The 26279-nt window shown below is 34.7% G+C and overlaps 1 protein-coding gene across 3 annotated transcripts in view; it reads right to left on the bottom strand.

Moving 5' to 3' along the window:
• The window catches only part of Ca-alpha1D (Ca[2+]-channel protein alpha[[1]] subunit D), an 87245-nt gene that overhangs the window by 20357 nt on the left and 40609 nt on the right, over positions 1-26279 (bottom strand). For 2 of the 3 annotated variants that reach the window (XM_085482548.1, XM_085482550.1), the window contains exons 9-24: positions 25344-25504; positions 24811-24910; positions 23124-23269; positions 22917-22990; positions 22448-22599; positions 21714-21831; positions 21534-21626; positions 21196-21316; positions 20965-21056; positions 16369-16544; positions 15666-15775; positions 15382-15496; positions 15114-15243; positions 14772-14938; positions 14243-14330; positions 13505-13612 (exon numbers count right to left, since the gene is read on the bottom strand). In XM_085482548.1, coding sequence (XP_085338674.1) covers positions 13505-13612; positions 14243-14330; positions 14772-14938; positions 15114-15243; positions 15382-15496; positions 15666-15775; positions 16369-16544; positions 20965-21056; positions 21196-21316; positions 21534-21626; positions 21714-21831; positions 22448-22599; positions 22917-22990; positions 23124-23269; positions 24811-24910; positions 25344-25504 — 1951 coding nt within the window. The remainder of the gene's footprint in view (positions 1-13504; positions 13613-14242; positions 14331-14771; positions 14939-15113; positions 15244-15381; positions 15497-15665; positions 15776-16368; positions 16545-20964; positions 21057-21195; positions 21317-21533; positions 21627-21713; positions 21832-22447; positions 22600-22916; positions 22991-23123; positions 23270-24810; positions 24911-25343; positions 25505-26279) is intronic. The other variant, XM_085482549.1, reaches the window with a different exon arrangement.

Genomic DNA, 26279 nt, shown 5'->3' with positions numbered 1-26279 from the left:
AACACAGACATTCCGCCTAACGTTTCTAATCTGTTGCAAATGGGTGATAAATTCTGTCTTCCGAATATTAGTAAAAAAACAGCGATACATGAATTCATCAAGGACATAGAGAGTAATAGCAAACGAAATAATATTAATAATCTCACAACGATCAGAAATATCGCGGTTCCAAAATTTGCACAACTTCTGAACACGAAGGATAAAAATGACGTAAGTCAACAAAAATTACTTGGTGCACACAGAGATTTAATAAAATTTTGTAAAGACAATCCGAATGTTCTATTCACACGCGCGGACAAGGGTAATGCTACGGTGGCAATGGAAAGATCTCATTATATTAACAAAATGGAAAACGTTTTAAAAGATGTCAACACTTACACTATTGTTAAAAAAAATCCGTGCAAAAAAATAGAGAACGATTTGAATGATTTGTTGAAGAGATGGCTTAAGGAAGATTATATTTCAAAAAACGAATATTATAAATTACGTTGTAGTGATTCTCTCCTTCCAAAAGCGTATGGATTACCTAAAATCCATAAGGAAAACTATCCAGTTAGAATCATAGTTTCATCGGTTGATACAGCTCTATACTCGCTGGCTTCGTTTTTACAAAACACCTTACGAACTAGTCTACCCAAAGCGAAAAGTCATATTAATAATAGTTTTGATTTGTACAGCATATTGTCTGGTAAAAAGATTGATGAGAATGATAGGATGTTTTCCTTGGATGTGGTGTCTTTGTTTACGAACGTTCCTCTGGATCTTGCGATTGACGGTATTAACGATAGATGGGATCACATTGGAATAAATACTAAAATACCGAAAAACGAATTTTTGGGGGGTATAAAATTCATATTGACTTCTACATATTTTACATTTGATGACATAATTTATAAACAGACGTTTGGGACCCCTATGGGGTCACCGTTATCACCAATTATTGCAGACCTGGTTATGCAAGATCTTGAGGATACAGTTCTCAAAGCGTTGAATTTGGAATGTTTGTTTTATTTTCGTTATGTGGATGACATAATAGTGGCCACCTCTATGACTAATATGACTCAGATTGTGAATAATTTTAACAACTATCATGAAAGACTTAAATTCACGGTCGAACAAGAGGTTAACCATAGCTTGAATTTCTTAGATTTATCACTTAAAATTATTAATAACAAAATATATATAGACTGGTATCAAAAAGAAACCTTCTCAGGAAGGACGTTATCATTTTATTCAAACCACCCACTATGCCACAAAATAGGAATAATATATAACCTTGTAGACAGATGTCTATTGCTATCACATCCACTATTTTTTAATAAAAATTTGGAGTTAATTATTAATATACTCAGAAGCAATGGTTACCCTCTTGATCTGATTTTTAACAAAATTAATCATCGGATAGAACACATCATATCTAAGGGGAGCATTATAGAGAGACAGGCCAACATAGAAAGAACAAAAAGTATAAGAAATGACTCGGTCAATAAAAAATTCTTTGTCATTCCGTATATAGATGGGATCTCAGAAATGATTGTTTCCTCGGTAAAAAATAAAAATTGTATGGTAGGGTATAGATGTCTCAACAAACTGGATAATATTATTAAAGCGCAGAAAGATAAAACTAAACATCCATGCAATTCGAATGTGGTTTATAAGATCAGTTGCAATAATTGTAATGCATCTTATGTAGGCCAAACAAAGAGGCAATTGCAGACGCGAATAAAAGAACATAAAAATAATATTAGGTTGGACTCAACGAAACATTCAGTAATTTCTGAACACATAATAAATGAACATCATACTTTTAATTGGGACAATGTTAAGATCATGGACAACGAAAATAATTATTATAAAAGACTCATTTCTGAGATGCTACATATCAAGGAACAAAAAAATGGACTAAATTTAAACAAAGATACTGAGTTACTTAGCGAGTCGTATTTTGATATTTTGGATATATTAGCGAACAAGAAATAATAATAGGACAAATAGGACATTAACGAGTAAAACATAGATATTAGATCATATATAAACACGCACGCTCTCCGATCAAGTAGAGTTTAAAATGAGCTGTCTTTCTGTATTGTTGGTTTGTTATGTGTCATCCTTAATAACTGTTAATAAGTAGCAAAATTATCAAGAAGAACGATGATAGGTAAGCATACTACCAATTGTAGGGGATACATATTATAATTTGGACATGCGTTGATCGGTAATTTTTTATAAATCGCAGCGCCTACGGAACGGGTTAATTTCTCGCATATTAACGATGAAACTATCCGAGATCTGAACAAAATCAGGGATCATATCGAGGCGAACATTGTTGGACAGGACGGATTGAAACACGCGTTAATTACTCAAAAACTCTTGATTCTGAATAACTATAATTAAATTTCGATATTATGTGAATTGTAAGAATTTATATTTCAATAATTAAACTGAAGAAGACCGCGTGCGGTCGAAACGTTTATAGAATGATTGTAATTTGCGTTAGTTTTAATATAATGACTGTAGTTTTATAATTTATACATGTAATAAATGGTAGTTGACTGAACATCTCGAATATTCAGCTCGATAAGTTGGCCTTATATTTATCACTTTGATTATAATACAATTTTGTGAATCCTTATTAATTGATCGAATGACGTCGTTAGATCGATTGCACTTTAACGATTATTTTCCCGCGCTTATTTTATCAAACAGATTGATTAGACTTTAATTGATACTTTTCCTAAAAAAATGAAGCTTACATAATTTTTCGCCTGTTATAAGCTGATTCATATATATATGTCTATATACTCCACCAAGATAATATTCTCGTAATAAAATAATCCACGTGGATTGAACCACATTCGTAAATATAATAAAATTTGCGCACATTCGCGCGATATCAAGAGACAGAGATAGAAAAATCCCGCGACTTACAAATCCGATTATTACCGCAGTCATCCCGTTCCTCGCCTCGCATCGAAACGCAACAACCGTCCATTTATAACATTCGAAAAAAATAAAAAATAAAAAAATAAAAATAAAAAAAAGAATACATCCAGATTCCAAGCAACGCGTGTCGGACGAACCGCAACCGAGGTTATTCCCTATTAAATTCGTCGTCTTCTCGTTACAACACGGTTACATCGTTGCGATGCAAGCCGATACTCATTCTGTATAAGCCACATTAATAAGCGTTATTCAGGGGTGGAAAAAGCGGAGAAACGACGTGTCCTCACTCGTCGTGTCGTCGTCTGCGTCTCGTCGGAGGAGGCTCGGCATTTTCAATAGAATGCAATTTCGCGAAGCGCAGAGCGATATCGATTTTAAAACGTCGCGAGGGAGTTATACATTGTCTACACACCGCATTCCCACTTCCGGCGTGTGTGCATGAATAACGTTAGTCGAAGTCGACTCGAGCGAGTCTCTCACGCCGCGTAACATATACATATACGTGTACATATATATTATATATAGAATAACTGTTGAAAGTTCTCTGTGTTCGCACATCTCTCTAACATATAGATATATATGTAAGGGAAACTACTACGCTAATGGCGCATCGCGGGTCCCCGATCGGACTCGCGTGCGAGAGTAACTTCGACGCTATTTCACACTTTGTGGCTCAGAAACATGTAACGTCGTATCTTATACATATACGGACATCTCCGCTCGAACAATCTTATCACTTTCATCTAAACCCTAAATTCAAGTGTACAGTCTCTTCTACAGTTCCCTCGTGGGGTCTTGTGAGTCGTGAAGAGCTAACTGGTGTCTATAGTCGTGGCAAAACGAAACGATTAATCTGAAAAAGGGAAAAACAGAAAAAATGGCGAAAATTATTTATTCAAAATATTTTTACCAATTTTCTAGGCTTTTTACATAAATTTCATCGTTGATATGTATAATTGCGAAATATAATTTGTGAATATTAATTATTCATTTCCTTACTAATATTTAATTTTTATTTCTTTATATAGTATATGTACAAAAATATATATTAAAAATTCGTTTCGTTCTGCCACATAATCACGTGTCAAACTCGTGGTTTCGGTGCACGTGGACGGCCAGCATGCACTACGATTAAAGCTTCATTCTCACATCTAGCGAAACTGGCATGCCTGGTTAAGGGGTGTCTATCTTTAAAGGGAGATACGATTATATGGCTATATGGTATGCGTATCGTTGGTGTGTGAGAGAGACGAGAATAAATATATATATAAATTATATACAAAAAAAAATAGAGATGTAATGTATATTTATATATATATATATTTATATATATACAATACATAATTTGCACGTCGACGATAAATTACACGACAATCTTGCCTGGTTTTTTTTTTCAAGAAGCGTTAAGTATACTGTTAATGACAGCGTTACCGTGCGCGAGGGTGTTGCCATAAAAGAGGGAGAGACGTACAAAGAAAGAGATACCGGCAGCAACGAGATCGTGAATATATATATATGCATTTGCCGGGTGATCCGTCATCGGTTCGTTATCCGTCAGAATCACGTGCGATAATTAATAATCGATGATACATCGGCCGGATAATCGAATGATGCCCGGTGCAATTTCGCAATGAAAGCAAGCTCGCTTGTGCATGAAGAAAGTTGCTTCGGAAACGTGTCCGTGATAGTATATCGCCATGTTACAGCGTTATTGCGTTAGAAGTTTCGTAACATGTTCGCTTCGACGTCGTAAAACGCTGCATCTTGCTGCTGATACGAGTTCCCTTGTACGATATGTAAGAGGGATGGGAAAAATAAAAAGAACGGAGTAGAGAACAAGAGAGAACGCACGTGAAACACACACTTAGGCAAACTAGCTTTGCGAATATCCTGCAAATGCTGGCATATTTTCCCCGTGATGGTTTCATCTTTTTTAATTGCGAGAGAAAGAGTCTGTGCAAGATTGTTTGCCCAAATCTGAAATTTCGCGAAGAACGGGAAGAAAATGATGGGAAAAATAGCAATATTGCGAAATACGGAGTAATATATATAAAAAAAATGGTCTAATTTCTTCTATTGTAATTTAATAACACATTTTTCTCACCCTTATTTTATCGAATAGTAATAATTTTTATTACGATTCGCAGTGTCATTATTTAATACATCTTGAATAAAATTTTGTGATAAAAAAACATGACGAGGAATTACAAATTCGAAATGTCAAATCTGACTTTACTTATTTTATGCGTTCGTATTTTTATTTCGCGAATTAATTATTTAACTCTCTTGAATTCCTCTCTCACAAGAGCAAGATTCGCTCGGATAATTATATTTAATTGGATAAAGCCAATCACACAATGATTCGATCATCTCGTCCTCTGTATTTCGCTTAGAAAAATTCGGTCGCTGGAGATATTCCATTTTTCCCCGTCGTCGGAAGCGAACGTAAGAGCAAGGAGAGACAAGTAGACAGAAAAAAAAACAGAGAAAAGAAAAAAGGTAGAGAGGCACAGAGAGAGAGAGAGAGAGAGAGAGAGAGAGGGAGAGAGAGAGAGAGAGAGAGAAAGAGAGAAAGAGTGATAAAAACGCAGTCTCTCTCGTTCGCTTAGTAAGCTTTTCTAAGTGGATGTGGCTGGATGTCTCTTTACCTTAAACAGCTGTACCCCGATAACAGCGAACATGAACTGTAGGAGATAGGTGACCAACATAATGTTGCCGATCGTTTTAATGGCGACAATCACACACTTCACTACGTACTTTTTTCACGTAGCGTTTTTCAGTTGCGGACGAGCAGGGGCGAGCGAGCACAGCGGGGAACACGTGGATTGGTGAGAGAGTGAGAGAGAACAAAAAAAACAGAGTAGCATTAATTTCGGGTGATCGGGGTATCACTCCAGGGGGCGCAAAGGGAGGGGAGAATTAATAGGGGGTTCGAGTGGTGGAAGTTCTCGCCGCGAATTCAAAGTTTTCTCTCTTTTCTAATTAATCTCGTCGTCTCCTTTTTTTAGTCGCTCTTCGTTTTTTTTTTTTTTTTATTTTTTTTTTTATAACACTTAGCTCGCTTATCCTCCCTCGTGCTGTCTCCGTCTTGCGTCTCTACATCGTACAAATTTCACTTACACGCGACGATACACGTTTTCGTACGAATATGTTTTTATACCGTTGAAAGCGTTGCGCAGCTTCTCTCTGTTTCTGGCTCGTGAAGATTCGCTCTTGGTTCGAGAGATTTTTCAAAAAGCTCTCTCTTTTTCGGTTTTGCCCTCTCTTTTCTCCTTTCATTTTTTTTTTTTTTTGTTAGGGGGATTTACTCCTTTTTTATCATCGTGAACTAAGCCCTCGCCATCCATCCGACCCATCAGTGCTCGATGTTTTTTCTCGGCAATGCACCTATGGGGTTTTTTTTTTTTTTTTTGGACCGGGAAACCTCGGCGTTTCCTCGTCGAAAGTCGATTTCGCATATGCGAAACCACGAGCGCGTGTAAATCGGTTACGAATCGGCTTCGAAATCGTGTGGGATATCCGCTCTCTCTCGTTCGGGTTCGCTTCTCAATGAAATTGGCAGGTACCGCGGCTCAAAGCCGTTATCGCTTTACGTATACATGTATGTATATATGTGCATTGCGCAAATCTCGAAAATTGCAAGCCGGAATTGGAACGATCTGAGAAATTCTTCTACGAAGGTTTTTACCCCAGAATAAGCGGATATCATATTTTCTCTCGTGCATATACAGGGTTTGTCCGGAAAGTAATGCGTCGCATTTTTTTGTGACGCGACTATACATCGCAGAGCGATGGGACCGGTTGGGGAGGAAGGGGGGTACCCTTAGCTTTCCAACGGTAGGTCGCTCAATTGTTTCCATGCGCTTGGAGGGTTAGGACGGCTTATTCTGTGAACCTCTGCTTAGTGGTCGCGTCGAACTTGTGATGGAGAGAACGATAGAGCAACGCTATGCGATAAAGTTTTGCGTGAAGCTGGACAAGACGCCGCTGGAAACTTTTGAAATGCTCAAGAAAGTTTTCGGGGACGATTGCCTTTCCAAATCGCAGTCAAACAGATGGCACAAGATGTTTAGAGAAGGTCGGAAGGAGGTCGCCGACGAGGCCCGCGCAGGACGCCCGTCAACATCGCGAACGGACGACAATGTGACTCGTGTGCGCCAATTATTGAATTCAGACCGTCGAATGAATGTTCGCTTAATGTCGGAATTATTGAACTTGCCGAAAACGATTGTTCACGAGATTGTATCGGAAGACTTGGCCATGCGGAAGATTTGCGCAAAACTTGTGCCCAGAGTGTTGACCGATGCGCAAAAGCAACACCGAGTGGAAGTTTGTGAAGAACTCAAGCAACTCTGTGCAGATAATCCCAATTTCCTGAACAACGTTATCTTGGCCCCGGCGGACTTTTTTTTATTTCCTCGGCTGAAAAGGGAGCTCAAAGGACAACAGCTCGAGTCGGTTGACAACGTACAAGCTACTTCGACGGCCTCCCTGAACAGCATCCCAGTCAAGGAGTTCCAGAAATCTTATGACGCATGGAAATCGCGTTGGCAAAAATGTATTGACGCAGAAGGGTCATACTTCGAACAATTTTAAGTTGTTTTACCTATGCGATCAATAAATTCTTTTTTAAAAAAATGCGACGCATTACTTTCCGGACAAACCCTGTACGTATCTCTATCTTAATAAAATATTAATATATATCCTGCGGTGCGAAACATCATTTTGCCAAATAATTACAATTTTTTCCTTCTTTCCTTCGTTACTTTAAGTATTATTATTTTTTTTTTTTTTTTTTACATACGCAAGATTCCCAAACCTATGATTTAAAAAAAAAGTTCCCGCGGATTCGCAAAGCTAAAAGTTCCACCTCGCAAACTCGATCCATTTATTTATCGTTTATATCGTCTTTTGATTTATCGCGCCTGCACACAATTGCATCGGTGATCGTAAAGAGAGAAAGAGAGAGAGAGAGAGAGAGAGAAAGAGAGCGACGCATCTTCACCCTCTCGCACCCCGTCGATCGAGAACTCAAAACCAGGCACTCGCGAGAGCTAGCTTACGCTTAGCTACTTCTGTGACACCCAATATCGCATACATGTGTGTGTTATGTTTGTGTGTGTGTGCGTGTGAGGGGGAGACATGGTAGGGCGATCGATATACACATGAAACTACGAGCGATATATATATATATATATGTATGTACAGAAAGAGAGATAGAGAGAGAAATATATATATGTATATATAGATATATAGATAGAGAAAGAGAGAGAGAGAGAGAGAGATAGATATATAGATAAGTGGATAGAGATAGACAGGTATAGATAGATAATAATGTTGTCGGACTGAACAACTCGTTTCTGCCTAATTGTAAGATTAATATACTCAAAACAAGCTAATATAATATAAACGTAGTCTAGAGAATATCTCAATTATTCTACCATCTTCTCTCTAGATATGTGTGTATGTGTGTGTTTTTACTCTATATCTTTCCCTATTGTATTAAAATTAAAAGTCGATATCTTCGATCAGCTTCAGTGAATGTCATCTTTCTGCGTCTTTGTGCTCTGCTGGCGAAATATCTCGTTATATCCTTTATCGAGCGGAAAAAACTTTAATATCTCTTACGAAGCGCTTGATCTTCTCTCCGCGAGTGTTTAAGAAACTTCTATGTAGACTCCGATTGGAAAATTAATGATACTTGCGAGACTTCGCAAAAAGAAGGCTCGATGACAGGTTCGATAAAGGATTAACGTGATCGTCATTTCGCGATATATAAATTTGAAATGCCATAATTTAACTTGATCGACATTGATTCACCTAGCCAGCTTCCATCGAACTCGTCTAATAAATTCATGAGACCTTACACGAATATTCTATGCTTCCATCCATCTCGATTGCTCCTGAATCACAAGAATCGAAAGTTCCATTAAGCGTTTCCAGAAAATTTATTCAGTTTTAACTAGTTCGTCTCTATATCTGTAGAACTCGAAAGAATAATAACTAAAGATTATGTGAATCTCACCTAGATGTGTAATCTTTCAGTAGGCGAAATATCTTAAGTTGGATCAAGATTCGGAATTTGATCAATCAAAAAGAGATCTTCCCATCTCCTACTACGATGATTAATCAATTTCGAATCTTCAATTTTCGATCTCAATCTTCAATGCAATAATTTGATGCCGATTTTTCGCAGTATTTAAGCTGAGCTGTCACGAAGCAAAATCGGCGATTTCTAAGCTGAAAGTAGAAAAGGAAATTGCCGTGGTGCTTCCTTTTGCAGCAATTATGGGTCTGTGCGCGCGTATATGTATAGAGGGACCGCTTTTTTTTCGTGATATTTCCCCTTTTCGATTATCCAGCAGAGTCCCGGCGACGAGTGGAGGCTTACGAGAAAGAAAACAAAGAAATATAGTGCCCTTTTCTTCATCTCCTTCACCTTTCTCTCTCATGTTAATATAGCGGCACACCACTCAGCAACGCTCAGCCGGCACAAGCATGCAATTCTCAAACATCCTCTACTAATCAATCTTAAAATCACGAAGGCTGCGTGAGTCTCATTTTTTTTATTTTTTTTTTTTTATTTTTTTGCTGGGTGGGCAGAAGTGTGTGCGTGTAAAAAGATAAAAATTGGAAGAATTAAAGTACACCCTTGGCTCCGCTTGAAAGATATAAATGCCTCATGTGTTTGTGTGCTCGAAGTATAAATGTCAGTATATTTGTTGGGGGAGACCGACCACTCGAGCCATATCGAATATTTTTAAATAATCGTGAAAGCAACTGTACATATTTTTATAACTGAAAGAGAATACCTTCGTTTCCTCAAAAACAAAAAAATCGAAGAATTATATAGAGAGTAATATTATTAGAATCATGTTACGTATAGTTTTAAATAAATATGTAGTTTAAAGGCAAAGTGAAGAATTTCGAATTAAAATTATATTATATAATATATATCAATTTTTAATTATTTGTTAATTTGACAATTCGATCGGCTCGTATCGATCTGCTCCGATTTTCTTTATAGTGCATAAAGAATATTGTGCGTCTAATAATATATACACAATCAAGTAATTGAATTTACCATTTATTTCTTTTATATAGAGTTTATTTTTAAGACATCAGTAATTTCTTAAAGTACATATTACGATCAAAGAGTTCCCGAAATGACGTTGTAAGAGATAATTGGCTAATCTGAAATCTTATTTATGAGTATCTCTTTCAAGCTAGAGAGTCTGTCTCTCTTTGAACTTCAATATATATCTTTTTCAACGTCGCGTTCTCATTTCTTAAACAGTATTCCTGGAAGTTTTTCTTTTATGCCGTTTTATAAGACATTCGTTGTTTTGAATCTCCATCCACGTCGTCAGATCCTTTGAAGGCTTTCTTCAACTTTGAGAAAAATCGCACGAAACGTAACCATGATAGCTCATGCACAATTTTTCTCTCTTTTTTTTTTTTGAATTGAAGAAAATTATCAAAAGACCGATTGACGAGACATGACTGAGATTGAGAAACCAGAACGATGAATGTCTTAAACGACAATCCAGACGAAAAGACTGAAGCTTCAACATTTTTTATGCACTTTAAATATATATACGTAAGTGTATGTAGATTTGTGCGTGATTGTTTTCGTTGCATAGCGATATATAATCAAGTCTCGAGCAGCAAAAAGTCTCTTGATGGCAAAAGGAAGAATATAGATATAATATAAAAGGGATATACAATGTATCGTGTGTCCAGCTGATAGGAGCAAAAAACGAAAGCCGAAAGAGCAAAGGCATGTTAGGCCTTGCGTAAAGCCGCTTTTTTTTTGTATACACTCCAACTATACCCGATCTGTTTTTGAGCTATCGTCTCATCTCCCCCCGGTCGCTCATCCACTATGTATATATATGTATGTTCATATAATACTATATTACATATTGACGTGGCACGGATCTACTACGATGAGATCAAACGGAGTAACCGAGACCATAAGTAGGATAATGCTGTGTGATTTTTTTCACGTAGGGATAATTAATTATTACAAAACTGTCAAAATCTAGTGGAGTATACTGAAAAAAAATTGTTAAATTTATAAATATTTATTTCAATACTGCCCAATCGAGCATTTATTTGAAACAAATAAAGATTTATCTCGAAAAGGATTTTTTATATCAAATATTTTTCGTATCAAATCAATATTATTAGTTTGAAATAAATGATTTATTAAGCAGTATTGAAATAAATATTTATTCGAATTCAATAAATTTTTTTCTCAGTGTAGTTATTCGAGGGATCGGATTTGCAATTCGAAAAATATTAAAAAATGATGGCCACTAAACATTTTTTTTGGTCATTCTTAAACAAGTTATTCAGATTTTAATTTACTCTCTACTTAATCTTCTTATAGATGTTTTCTTTTCATAATTATAGGAGCATGTGTGTATTATTGTATTGTTTTAATTATTTCCATGATTTTTGAAAATATGATTTCTGGCAAACAATTTCCGATAAAAAATTAAATTAAACGAGATATATAGATCACGACTCAATTCGATTCTGAAAGAAAAAGGATATATCGAATCAACATGTCGATATATATTGAAGCGACAGAGAATCGCATGAAAGAAACTTTCGCGGCGGAAAATCGTATCACGCATCAACGTACGTCTATATGTATGTATGTGTGTGTGTGTGTATATGTTACAAAATTGTTTTGTCTCTTTGTAATAATTCTGAATAAAATCGTACGAATATACGTACGTAAAAATTAAAAAAAAAAATCGGTATAATATTTCTCGAATTGTTTTTGTTTTTATGGTCAATAGTCTAACGATAACAGTATTTTTTTTGTCAACTTTTCACAAATGCGAAATAACAACAGCGTTCTCCTTGTTCTGACGCTATCGACAAATGATACCGATGATGTGATTTTTGCGTTTCCTAGGAACTTTATTCAATATTCAAAAATGACATGCATATATATAATATTATATAATATATCTGTTGATGTAACGCTCTCACGATTCAGATTATATAATAGGAGTCATGCTATACATCTAGAGAAACATCACATTTCTCATAATTAAATCATCGGGAACTGTCACTAAGGAACTTCTTTCATAAATCGAAGATGTACTATACACCGTCTAGTATATTGAAACATAAATGGCTTTATACGTAACGTGTAGACAGTGTTTGGTTGAATCGAGAGAGCCTTTCAGATCAATTTCAAATAAAAGCTCGCTCTTGCGCGCTTTTCTAAAAGTTTTCAAGTACTTGGCGCGGCTTTGAAGTAGCAAAAGAAAAAGCGATAAATATATAAACCATATAATCTATGAAGGATTATCTCTCTATATTCCATCAATGAATCTTTTCAATTGATAAAAACCTATTTTTTTTTCTCTTCTCTTCTCGTTACGTGATAAATTTTCTAATACGCAATTTCAAATAAAAAAAAAAAAAGTTTACACAACAAAAAAAAAATAAAGAACAACAAAAAACACAACAAAAAAAAAATAAAGAAACGCAACCGTGGCTCCAGTGAGAGGTTTCGGGGAGAGTGTCGAGACAAGAAACTCAATTATGAGTAAGTTTTACACGCCAAAAAAACAGCTTGTTTTACAGGGGGGGGGGCAAAGGGGGGAGGGTACCCAGAGGTGCATCTGTCAGAGAAAACAACATTCGCCTCGTGCTCGCGCCACTCCGACGATTATTTTCCCACGTGTCGCTGTCGATCGATATACGTCGAATATCGAGACGTGCTCTTTAATTGGGTTCGTTAATTCCGTAACTTGGCGCGGAATAATCATCGATCCGACATCGATATTGTATCGCGAGCTGGGATTATCTACACGAGAGCTTTCTGCGACGATTATTGATGAAACTTAGGTAAACCCGAGTTACGTATACAATATGATCATACAGAAACGTGTACAGAGAGGTGCGCAAAAAAAAAAAAAAAAAAAAAAATCAGTCAAAGTCACGTGATAAAAATTCCAGTGTGCACATAATATTTGATTGAATTGTAAAGCGAGAAGCTCCTTTCAAACGCATATGTTCTCCCTCTCGAAAGACAGTCGTGTTCTTCCGTTTAAGATCACTTAGATGGACAATTATGTGCTCGCGAAAACGATCGTTAATCGATTACGAAGCTGACTGCTCGTTTCGCAACAGAGCGGAAATAATCGTCGAAGAAGCTGCCGAGATATCGAGCAAAGGCGTACTTAAGTAGCAAGTAATCGTAATAGAAGTATAGTAATGGAATAATATGGTAATAATGATGAATATTATATTTTTTCTGGCTGAGATTGCATTAAAAAATGTGTGGACAAACGGATGAATAAATGTCGAAATCTAATCTTGATAGAAAGAGAGAGAAAGAGAGACAGAAAGGGTAGGAATTTTCGAAGGCTAAATTTTGGTTTAGAAAATAGGGCTAAATAGGGAAGAAGGAGAAGGAGAGTACCAATTGATAAAACATTATGCCACTCTAGTGTATAATATACTACAAGAGATTCGGAGGAGAGCTTTTGTTTCGGGGCCATCTCGGTCTATCGGGGCCCGATAATCCTACCTTGAAGAGCTGTACGCCAATGACGGCGAACACGAACTGCAGGAGGCTGGTGACGAGGACTATGTTTCCGATAGTCTTTACCGCTACGATGACGCACTGTACTACGTGCTGGGTTCACAACATTAATTCATAATATATATATTCGCCCTTCGGGTGAGATGGAGAGATGGAAATTATCGCTTAGCGTATTTATATATTATATGTATGATGTATATATTGTTTATTGGCGACGAGTTCGAGTAGCTCTCTGGAAAATCCGGATCTCTCGAGATCTTTTCAAGTTTCATTAAATAGGACTTTTCGAGATTACATTTCTATAACGAAAGAATTAGAATAGGTTCTTTTGAATGAGAGATGAAGGTCTTTTCGAAATTGCTACGGAGATTTTTTGTTAATCGGCTAGAAAAGGAAAATCGACGAATAATATTTCTTTTATCTTTTTGTGTAGAAAAAAATAAATAAATCGTTTTGCGCGGGAAATAACTCGTTCGCGCGATTTTTCTCTTCCAAAATTAACTCGGCGCTCTTCCACCATTTGTGTACATTTGAATAATCGCGACTTGGCATGGCAATCAACGTCGGGCTAACGGGAGCGTACTCTTTAATTTAGCTAGCTGTGGACATTACGGTATATTATGCCTCTGGCGTTACGTATCTACTGTAAGGACGCGTATATGCTTTGTGAATCGGGCCGGTTTTAGCGGACTTGCGGATAGGTGAGACAAATGAAAGAGATACCTTTAATCCCTTCGCTCGATTGATGGCACGCAACGGCCTCAGGACACGAAGTACTCGGAGCACCTTGATGAAGGAGAACGCGCCGGAGCTGTAAATATATATATAAAGGTGTACAATAAATTGTATTAATGTCCTGAAAAAAAAAATTATTAAATTCATGAATATTTCTTTCAAAATACTGCTTAATAAATTATTAGTCTTTCAAATAAATGATGATTCATTAGGCAGTATTGAAATAAAATATTTATTCGAATTCGATAAATTTTTTTTCGACGTATAGAACAAGCGCAACGTAAGAAATAACATCTAGAGCTTTAGCTTTCAAACAATCAAACTGTTTTCGACAAAATTTTATTTACATAATATTATCATTTTGAATAATTAATATTACCTATGATGGTGAAAATTGCACGATTATAAATAGATATAAAATTATTCATGAGATTCTTAATGAAAAATTAAATTGACAATTATAATCATAAAAAAATTACATGTAAGATTGGGTTGGAAAATATATAAATATATATACCTGACAGACATGGACACGAGAGAGGCGCAAACGACGAGAAGATCGAGCAGATTAAAAGCCGACCGGCAAAACGCGCCCTCGTGGATGATGAAGCCGTACGAGATCATTTTGAGGCAGATTTCAATCGTGAAGACAGTAGTGAAAAAGTAGTCAAAGTAGTTCAATATCTGTAACATGCCGGACGTTTATATACACCACATTTATTTCACTGGCCTTTTTACATTGATACTTAGACAGTTTTGCGGATAAAGTTTTGAAAGAACATCGCAATAGCGTTGCCAAAAAGAAAGAAAGTAAAGAAACGAATCAAACATCGATTCATCTTTCGACGATTTAAATTACCTGATTTCTGTCCGATGAAGCTCTCAGTGGATCCTCGGCGGCCAACATAGCGGAGGAAATCATGATGCAGACCAGTATCACATTGCTGAAGTAACTGTGATTGCAAAACCAGTGGCAGAAGATGCGAATACTGCGAAAAGAAATAATCACAAACGATCGAGATGAATTGTTTGAAAGAGAGACATCCCAAAAAATTGATAAATTAATATCAAATAATTTTATTTTTTTTCTATTGAAAAATAAAAATATTTAAGAAGCTTCTATATACCTATTATTACTTGAAAAGATGAAGAATGCCGAACCAGCTGGTATTGGTTCCTTTTTATTAGCCACGTTGTATTCTGACATTCTTCGCGGCCTGGCCGATACTTCTTGTCCGTCTTCTGAAAGAGAATTTTATCTCTTCTTTTATAACTATATAAATATTCTATTCAGTATTTAGCATTTCTATAGCAGAAATATTCAGATCTTCAAATTATTAGATTACTCGAACAATAATTTTTTTTTCCATTATTCTTGAAACATGCGATTTTCTAAGGAAAATAAAAGTACCTTGCATTTCCTCCTGTTCACCTTCCTCTAATTCCTCTTCCTCCACTTCTTCATCAGATTCAATCTTGAGTCGCACTTTGTGCGTATTCATGTCCTCGCTTTTTTCCGATCTGCAATCAGCGATAATGATTCAACATAAATTAATGAAATAAGTTGGCTTTCTTGAAATCAATATCTTTACAAATTTGACCGAGACGTTCTTGAAATTTTATTTGAAATCTATTAAGAAATAATTACATATATATATTTTACACATATTTACTTATTAAGAAATTTATTTCAAAAATTTAGTGATAAATAATTATCGAAATATTAATGTCTTTTATAAATAGAAAAAGATGGACCTTCAATTATTTTTACGAAATTATGTGATACATATGACAAACTATTAATCTCAATATTTAAAAATATTATTATAAAATCCATTAAATTTGTAACAATTTCTCAAATAAGTTCGCAATTCGAAAATCCAAAAATCTGACGAAAGAACATAAACATTAACGATAGTGACATTACAAAGTTCTGTGCGCTTAGTCCTTGATCCTGGCAATTATCGACTCTTGTGAGTCCTCCCGTGCATTATTGTAAGGAAAGAGAAGGAGTACGCGCGTAATAACTGCTATCTCTCTAATCTCTCGTCGATGTAATAACACACGCTGCTGTATTACAACTTGCTCTGCGCTACGCGAGAAATGGGGCTTACGTTTCGGTATCGAGTGCGGCCTCGTAGTCCTCCATTGTCTCGTTAGGATCCTGTTCGAGATCCGTGCCGGCACCCTCGTCCTCGCCGCCAGTTCCTTCGCCATCGCCATCGTCGCCGGCCTCGCCGCTGACTTCATCCCTTACTGGCGAACCGCTGCGGGATTTATTTTTCTCCGCCTAAAAAGGTAGAAAGGGGAGATTATCCGTCAAGTGATTCGGTCGAAAAACAATCAGTAGCAACGATCTCGTGTGAAAAAAAAATTCCGATAAAATAATATCACAGCGCGCTCCGAAACTTCCGAGATGAAATTTATCGAATTAGAGTAAGAAAAATTGAAATCCTTTCTTTTTAGACTTGTTAACTGAGTGAATTTAATTTTAATCGAAGTATTGAATTTTTATGTACAATTCATGTACAATTCAATTATTCACAAAATAGAAATTAAAATTATGTAGATAATAGAAATTCAAGAATTAAAATTATGTATATAATGAAAAATGAAAAATGAAAATTATGTACATAATTGAAATTCGGCGAATTTAACGAATGGAAATAAATGTTTTAAATTTGACTCATGTACTTAACAATATTAATGCTACCGGTGCACTTTTGATGTGGCTATTAAAATATTCTGTGTCTCTCTCTATAATTATATATCATACCTCTCTTATTAAGCTTTTTAAAATAATTTAATGATGCAGATTATACGTAATCAAAATAATATTTGAAATAAGATGTACAGCATTGTTGCTATTAGAATTTAGTTTAAATTAGAAAATACTATTCGTTATTTTATAATCCGAATTAAATTTTCAAAATTACATTTATACATTATAAAATAGAAAAATTATTTATTTTATCTATTTAAAAAATATAAAATGAAAAAAATAAAAAAATTTTTCAGAGAAAATTTTATATTTAAAATATATTATTGTAATACTCTGAAAAAGTTAGAAACGAGAGAGAGAGAGAGAGAGAGAGGCATCTATACAGTTTTCTTCGACTAATTATTTACGTAATGTAACATTTCTGCCATTTCCATTCGCAACATTTCATACTTATTTGTTCAAGACACCGTGTAGGCGTCTTGAAAGAAAATGTTCGTTCTCAGAATAGCAGATGCAGAGAATTGACGTCGTTTGAATTTTTCTATACTCGTTAAAGTCGTTGCTTGAATGCTGCATTATTAAAAATTCAAATTTTATCTATATTTACAAAATAAATTATATATCACAAATTCGAGAGAAATTGAAAATAGGCAAATTAAAGAAGTTTTGAACTTGATTCTATTTTAATTTTCGGAAATCGCGATTGTCTTGCAATCGCAAATTAAACCTTTATTGTGAAATATTTTATTTGAATACAATATTGCATAATATCTTTTTTAAATAAATATAATTAAGCTGAATATATATTATATAAAAAAATCTTTATAATTATTTAAATACTTAAATGCAGAGCGTTAAAATTTTTTTTTAATTTTCTGGGAGGGAATTACTGCGGTGACTTCTCTTTTTTTCAATTAACTGTAATATTAAAAATTAATATTAGGAAAAATAAAACTAACCCTTGAGGAAAAATAAAACTAATATTAGGAAAAATAATACTAATATTAATATAAAGAAAAATGTATTTTTGGCAAGTTCTAAAATATTAAAAGTTAATATAAAATCGAGAAATGGCGCGTGCTTTTCGCGTTATTCTAGTTTTAATAAATTTATTATTACATAACTTATTGTAAATCATGATTAAATTTTTACTGATTAGTTCATAAATTATTAATTAATTAATTTATGAATTCGTAATACCGCGAATATCATCTAATATAGTAAAAGGCAAGTAAGAGTCGGACGTGTTCAATTTAACCGATAAAATTTAACTTTTTATTCAAATTATTATTTTATTCTCGCTAGAGTATCCTTTTTATAAAGCGCATTTTTCACGATATTTTATTGACGTTTATCAGTAAAAATAATCTGTAAAACATATGAAAGATTTAATTAAAGAATATGAATTGTATTAGTGCTTTCGCTGAATATTTATTAGCTTTGTTGAATAATGTCCAACACAGATATCAGAGAATCTATTTTCGACTAATTAAATTCTATAGTCAACATTGTAGATACCCCGACGAGATTGATATCATTATTATGCAAAAAGCTCGTGCTATACACAAATTGATAACGTAAATTCGAATCTAAATCGGTACATTTACACAAATATTTGATTTATAATCGTTATCGTGGCGTTACTTGCTGAAATCACAAATTAACCACATGTCATTAATATTCCTATCTATGAGATAAAAACCATGTTTATTCATGTTCATAGAAAAAAACGTGAGAATTCTTTTTTCCATTCTTTTGATATAAAATTGTAAGACGAACGTGATATGAACACTCGTAATAAAAAGTTTAATTCAACAGAGAGCAGTAAATTTTTGTATTACCACGATCTCGTGACTTAAAAGGGCAGTGAGGTGCAGCTTGCGTTGTAAAAGAAAGCTGTATACTTTCTTTACTACTTGTTAGATCGCTGTTGGTAAACAACAGTAGGAATGGCACGCTGCATTTTTCAATTCAAATATTGATTCATTATCACGTAACTTTTTTATATCTTTTTTGTTATTAAAAAGAATGAAAGTATTTTGTATTTTTTGTTATGAAAATGAATGAAGTATACACATAAAAATTAGATATATTGTTATGTCCGTGTCCCGCCCGGTTTGACGATACATCCCTGTATTATACGATCGTCAGGATTTTCTATTAGGGTCTTCTATCAGGGTCTTCTATCAGGATCTTCTATCGTCGCTAAGAAGCTGTTTATGTCTATCGATGCGTTTTGTTCTGGTCTAGCTGTCGTGCGGTGAGGACGTATCCTCTGACAGCTGATCGGCGGATATATTTGCATTAGGATTAATGCACGTAATATTATATTGTATCGCTACGGTTTATTGGCTTCTAATATTAAAGTTTATTGCTTTACTACGCGAGTGTATTCATTTCCGGCGTGTGAGAGTTTGAGTGCGCGCGACATTTCTTCGAGATAATCAGAAGGGTGGTCGCGGACGTAACAATATATATGTATATATTATACAAATAAATATTTATATAAATATATTATATGTAAATAAAATATTTATATAAAATAAAAATTTATACATATATTATAATTTATGTATATATTATAATAGCGTATATGAAGAAATGTGATAAAAAATAATATTGGAGAAAAATATATATGCAATATGCGCGTAACTTTTTTTTTAAATATTGAGCTACATATTGGATATAGCGACGTAATGTACATCGAATTCTTTATTAATACAACAAGAAGCATGTTGTAGGTTGAAAAAACGCTTTATAACGCTTATAACGTAGAATTTCCGCGGCGCAGTCGACAGTTTTTCATCAATGTTGTTCCGCTGTTACAAGTATGATTAATCAGCTTTTGAACTTTGCCACTGCGGTTTTAAATGACGAGTAAAACTACAACATTGCTCGCGTCGCATATAACATTGTAAATTGCAATTGATTATGCATTTGATGAAAGAAGATGAATGTCACATACGACCACTTCTCCGGATTCTCTGTATAACGCTCATAATATAATTTAGCCACTTTATATTCATTTATTTAAATCAATACTTCCTGACATTTACAATTTACATTTGCAAAAAATACCATAAAATAATTCTAACGCGACATTCTTTGACGAATTTGAAGAGAGAGAGAGAGAGAGAGAGAGAGAGAGTCAGGCTGGTAATTAAAAAAAACTGGTAATTAAAATTTTATTTTAGAATAGAATCGACATGAATAATTGATGAAACAATCTGTACCAAAGATTAACGAAAATTTAAAAGATATTGTATTCGATTGTATAGATAGTATTAGGACGTTTTTCGAAGAACGATATTAATTCAAATTAATATTATCGAGTGTCAATAAAATTTTATGGCACAGAAACCCGAATAAAAATTTGACAGTTTCGCGCATGCCGTTGATATATGGTATACAGTAGAAGAAAATTGGAGCAGCGCTCTTCTTATCACCCCTGCATGAGCGTTAAACGCGACGCTCATTTACCGGGATAGGCGTCGTCCTGTCGTCGTCATCCCTTTAGTCGTCATCCACCCCATTCGAGCGGACTCGCATTGTCCATAATGCGCCTCGCGATATTAACTTCTCGCAAATGCTTCGCGCGACATAATGCAAAAGACATCGCTTCTTTCTCTCGAGAGAGAAAGAAATTGAGAAGCCGAATTAGTCTGATCGTTTGTGGAAATCCGAAGAAACACCTCGTTCGATAAAGTTACACAATTTTGAACACTTCAGTGTAGAATATACATAAATATTTTTTGTTTTGTACATGTACTATTATTTTTTCTTTTCTTTTATTTTTTTTATTATTATTTTTATGGACATGATTTTTATTAATTTTAGCAAAGTATAAGGAAGAGATTTTTCATAACGCTTAAACGAATGTAATTGGATTCGCATTTGGCCAAATATATTTGACAAAAAAAATTTTAATTATAAAATTTAAATTATAAAATTGAAATTTAATACATTATGTATTGTGTTGAAAACTCACCTCCTCCTCGGCCTCCTTCTCGATGGCAGTTAGAGATTCGGCATCGGCGAGATTGTCGACGGCGATAGCCAAGAACACGTTCAGGAGGATATCTGCGTTGCTATCTTCGTCAAGGATCGATTAAAATTTATTAAATCAGGCCGGGTCGATATTACGCTGAGCGGGCGCGACTTTCGAATTAAAAATTCGCGAGAGGGAAAAGCGACGATTACTCTTTTTGACAAAGGATACAGTTACCGCATATAAAGAGGATGATGAAGTAAACGCAGGCGAGGATGCCGATACTCGCGACGCCCCCGTAAGCTCGGATACCGATGTACATCACGACGTTCCAGTCCTCGCCGGTTAATATCTGAGAATGCAGAGAGATCACAAATGTATATTTTATTTTTAGAAGCGTAAGGAAATGGAGAAGAAAAATACATAAGAGAGTGGCTCGAAAATAGAGTCGCCAAGTCGCTTATATCTTCGCGATGAATCGAGTGATTTATAATTTCGCGAGTGCGAAATTTTTCTTTTTTTTTCTCTCCCCAAAATTTCGTGCTCCTTTTTTTACGATTGGGATATACCTGAAACACGGTGAGCAAGCTCTGCCAAAAGCTGTCGAAATTGTGACGTGTCTTTTCCTCCATCTCGCTGAAATTGAACCTTCCACCGAAGACCTATTCGAAGAACAAACGTTGAACGAATAAATGAAGCGTGTGTGTTTTCGTGTCGCTACGTCTCTTTTATGTTAAATAAAAATCTACCTGCATGCCCAGAAGAGCGAAGATAACGATGAAAAGGAAAAGCAGGAGCAGCAACGAAGCGATCGATTGTATGGAGTTCAGTAGAGAGGCCACTAAATTCGATAGTGATCTCCAATATCTGAAAAATGAGAAAAACAACGCATCTCACATGTAAATCCCGAAATATCAAAGTCTTCGCGTCTTTCGGAAAATATTTTTGCACCTCTGTTGTACACAAAAACGGTCCCCGTTAAAATCTTTATGTTAAATATTTCACACATTAATGTATTAATTTAACATATTGCTGTTAAATTATTAAAACAACTGAAAAAGATGAAAAAATAACACAATGTGCATCTATTTTTAATTTTGTACAATAAATATCCTATGTTCTGTTTTATTAGTGACAAGATTATTTGTTAAAATTTACAGAAAAAAAAGTGTTGACTATTTTTAATTTTATAATACCTATACGTGGGGAAGATAATATGTTAATTTTACACAAAATTTATTTCAAATTATTTAAAGTTTTGCATTTATTTTGTGTTAAAATATTAATACTATCTCCATTTAACATATCCATATTATATTTAAATTAACATGAAAATTTCTGCGGACCGTTTAGGACATGTGACATATTTGTTAAAGACACAAATTTTTCAATGATGTGAAATATCATTGGGACTTGATTTTCCAAGTATTATATTGAATGAATACCTATATAAGTTATACGTCTCGAGAATACGAGTACTCACTTTGTTACTTTGAATACCCTGAGCAACCGGACGCAACGGAGTACGGAAACGCCAAGAGGCGGCATCACTTGTGTACGTGTAAGTATCATTTCGGTGATCGAGCCGATCACGACGAAGCAATCGAAACGATTAAATAACGAGACGAAATAACCCTGTGAATTATAATAATAAATTACAGTGATGGAAGATTAAGCAGATAATTTTTGCGAAGAAACAAAATATTTAAATGCATCTTTCTGTTTAAATGAAAAAGAGAGAGAGAGACGCTCGTATTTACCTTTTTCAATAAACACATCATTAATATGTAAATAATAAGAACGATAATTATATATAAAAAAAATATATATATATATATATATACATATATATATATATATATATATAATATTGATATTTATGAACTCTGCATCATATTTATTCGAAATTGGAAAAGAGAATAATTTGAAAATGTGCGACGAGATGAACTCACCTGAAAACCTAAACTGTACATCTTTAACATCATTTCCATGGAGAAGAGGACGATGAAGAAGACGTTCGTGATTTCTAATGGCAGACGAAAGAGGCTCGCGTTACGAAATGCATTACCAGAGGCGTCGAGGCGGTTTATAATTAAAGGCAAACACACGCTAAAGTCGACTTTATTTCCGCTAAGCAAGCGGCAAGAGGCGGTATTTACCTTGAAAGTCGTCCAACCAGCTCGGTTGATGGTAATGCTCTGTAGCGAGGACGCCGGTATTCAAGAAAACCAGAACTATGATGAGCCAATAGAAGACCTGGGACTTGACTGCCTTTCGGCAGGCTCTTCGCATCCGCCTGTTCACTCTGCAAATTCACATCACAATACGCGAGTGTGTAAGTCTAAAGTTTGCCCACTCGCTCGAGCGTATATACGAGACCGGCTTTAAGCGAACTTCTTTCAACTTGTTCGGATAAATGACGCTTTGATCTACATCGAGACGTTCGTGTATACGGTTACATATATGTATGTAAGACTTTCAGGACGTATGTATTTCGGAGGAGGAGCTTTCTCAAATATACAGGATGGTCTCAGATTTACTGTACCACATGTTATAATGAGAGATTTCGAGACGAGTTTTTCTCAGCAAAAATGTCCAAACATTTTTATGAGACTAAATTATTAACATATTTTTTTTTAAATTTATTTCAGGTAAAGTTTACTTGAATATTGATATATGATTTGAAAAATTGGGAACATTAAAAAAAATATGTATGTAAGACTTTCAGGACGTATGTATTTCGGAGGAGGAGCTTTCTCAAATATACAGGATGTCTCAGATTTACTGTACCACATGTTATAATGAGAGATTTCGAGACGAGTTTTTCTCAGCAAAAATGTCCAAACATTTTTATGAGACTAAATTATTAACACATTTTTTTTTTAAATTTATTTCAGGTAAAGTTTACTTGAATATTGATATATGATTTGAAAAATTGGGAACATTAAAAAAAATATGTATGTAAGACTTTCACGTATGTATTTCGGAGGAGGAGCTTTCTCAAATATACAGGATGTCTCAGATTTACTGTACCACATGTTATAATGAGAGATTTCGAGACGAGTTTTTCTCAGCAAAAATGTCCAAACATTTTTATGAGACTAAATTATTAACACATTTTTTTTTTTTAAATTTATTTCAGGTAAAGTTTACTTGAATATTGATATATGATTTGAAAAATTGGGAACATTAAAAAAAATATGTATGTAAGACTTTCACGTATGTATTTCGGAGGAGGAGCTTTCTCAAATATACAGGATGTCTCAGATTTACTGTACCACATGTTATAATGAGAGATTTCGAGACGAGTTTTTCTCAGCAAAAATGTCCAAACATTTTTATGAGACTAAATTATTAACACATTTTTTTTTTAATTATTTCAGGTAAAGTTTACTTGAATATTGATATATGATTTGAAAAATTGGGAACATTAAAAAAAATATGTATGTAAGACTTTCACGTATGTATTTCGGAGGAGGAGCTTTCTCAAATATACAGGATGTCTCAGATTTACTGTACCACATATTATAATGAGAGATTTCGAGACGAGTTTTTCTCAGCAAAAATGTCCAAACATTTTTATGAGACTAAATTATTAACACATTTTTTTTTTAAATTAATTTCAGGTAAAGTTTACTTGAATATTGATATATGATTTGAAAAATTGGGAACATTAAAAAAAAATGATAACCTTCCTCGCACATTTTCGCTGCGAGGAGTCTCCCATAAATGTATGGTACGATAAGACACTCTGTATATATCTACGACGATTCTAAATTCGCGAATTTTATATATATATGTGATGACATTTGGATGAGCGATTTTCCGCATAAAAATCCTAATTACCTATCTAGGTCTCGTTTCTTCTTTTTCCACACGGACTCTTGCTGGATACCCTCTTCGTCGCCCTCTAATTGATCCGTGCTCTCTATTTCGTTTTGCTTGGCTATGTAATATTAAACTCCGTCGATTAATTATCATACCTTAACCAGGGAGAGAGAGAAAGTTATTTCATCTCGCGGAATTTAGTTTAATGAACAACTTCCCGAATTCAGATTATGCACTTCTATATACTCGTATTTGCATAAACACTGTGAATTTAGTTGCATAAATACTGATGCGTACGGATTAGCGGAAAATTGCATACAAATTTCTTTTTGAAATTACATATTATACCTGTATATAATCCTTTTCGATTATTTAGTTCTCTTTTTTATATATATTTTTTAATATGTATAAAAAATATCTCCAATTATTTTCAACTTACAATTTTTTATTTTTGCAATAATATAATAATATAAAAAATATGCATAATATAATTTATATAATTATTTATTAATAACAATTTATCTATAGCATATATATATTTTTATACATACTTTTCCCATCTTGCTTCGGTTCGTCGGCTTCCGGCTCGATGTCCTCGGCTTGCGTTATCCAGTCGAGGTAACCCCTGAGATCATCCTCGATTTGCTGTTTCTCCCTGAGCTTGTGAAAGTCGCCACGCGCCTTCGCCTTCTCTCTCTCCTTGGAGAATTCACTGCACGAAAACGGATTGCAAATATACGACTGCGTCGCGTCTTGATTAAAGGTACGCGCCGGGCGTGTAATTAAAACATTCAAAGGTCATACGAAACGGAAATCGAGATAGACATGAAAGACTCCCTTTATTTGTCCGCGCTTGTTCGATTTCTCTCGTTCGACAAACAAAATGAAATCCATCTACGCATTATATCGAGAAAAGGACCTTCAAAGGATCTAAGCAATCTAAAGTTCTAATTATTCGCGGAGTGACGTTTTTTCTCTGGGTGAAAATGCAAATTTTCTGGAAATTTTTCATTCGACAGCATGAATTTTAGCATACGAGATTTTATATTCACACGAGTCGCGAATCGAGGAAGATTTTAATATAATATTATAAACGGTTCTCTCCGATTCTTCTTTATTGCTTCTCGCACTTGAAACGTCTCCCCTTGACATTTTGACGACTGGATAATTTTCGAGCGATCCGCATATTTCGCGAACATGTGTTTTGCCGCGTTTCCGATAATGAGAGTGTTTGCGCGCGATGCGTTAAGCGATGGATAAAAAACGTAAAAAAGGGAAGGAAGTTAAATCGCGCTTATCATCGATACCGATTTTCACGCCTCGGTTGGCCGCGCATCCTTTACCGATACGCAACGGAGTGTGTGCGTGTGTTTATGTATATGAACCTAAGAAAAAGATATTTTTATCCCGTCCCCTCTCGTCGAGAATTGTAAAACTCCGCAAGGATAGATGTCGCAAGCCGATCGACTCGAGTCGTATACTCCGAA

The sequence above is a fragment of the Nylanderia fulva genome, unplaced genomic scaffold (assembly GCF_048542155.1).
Source record: "Nylanderia fulva isolate GAGA-0341 unplaced genomic scaffold, ASM4854215v1 Scaffold21, whole genome shotgun sequence".
Classification (NCBI taxonomy): Eukaryota; Metazoa; Arthropoda; class Insecta; order Hymenoptera; family Formicidae; genus Nylanderia; species Nylanderia fulva.
This window is presented reverse-complemented; position numbering and strand designations above follow the sequence as displayed.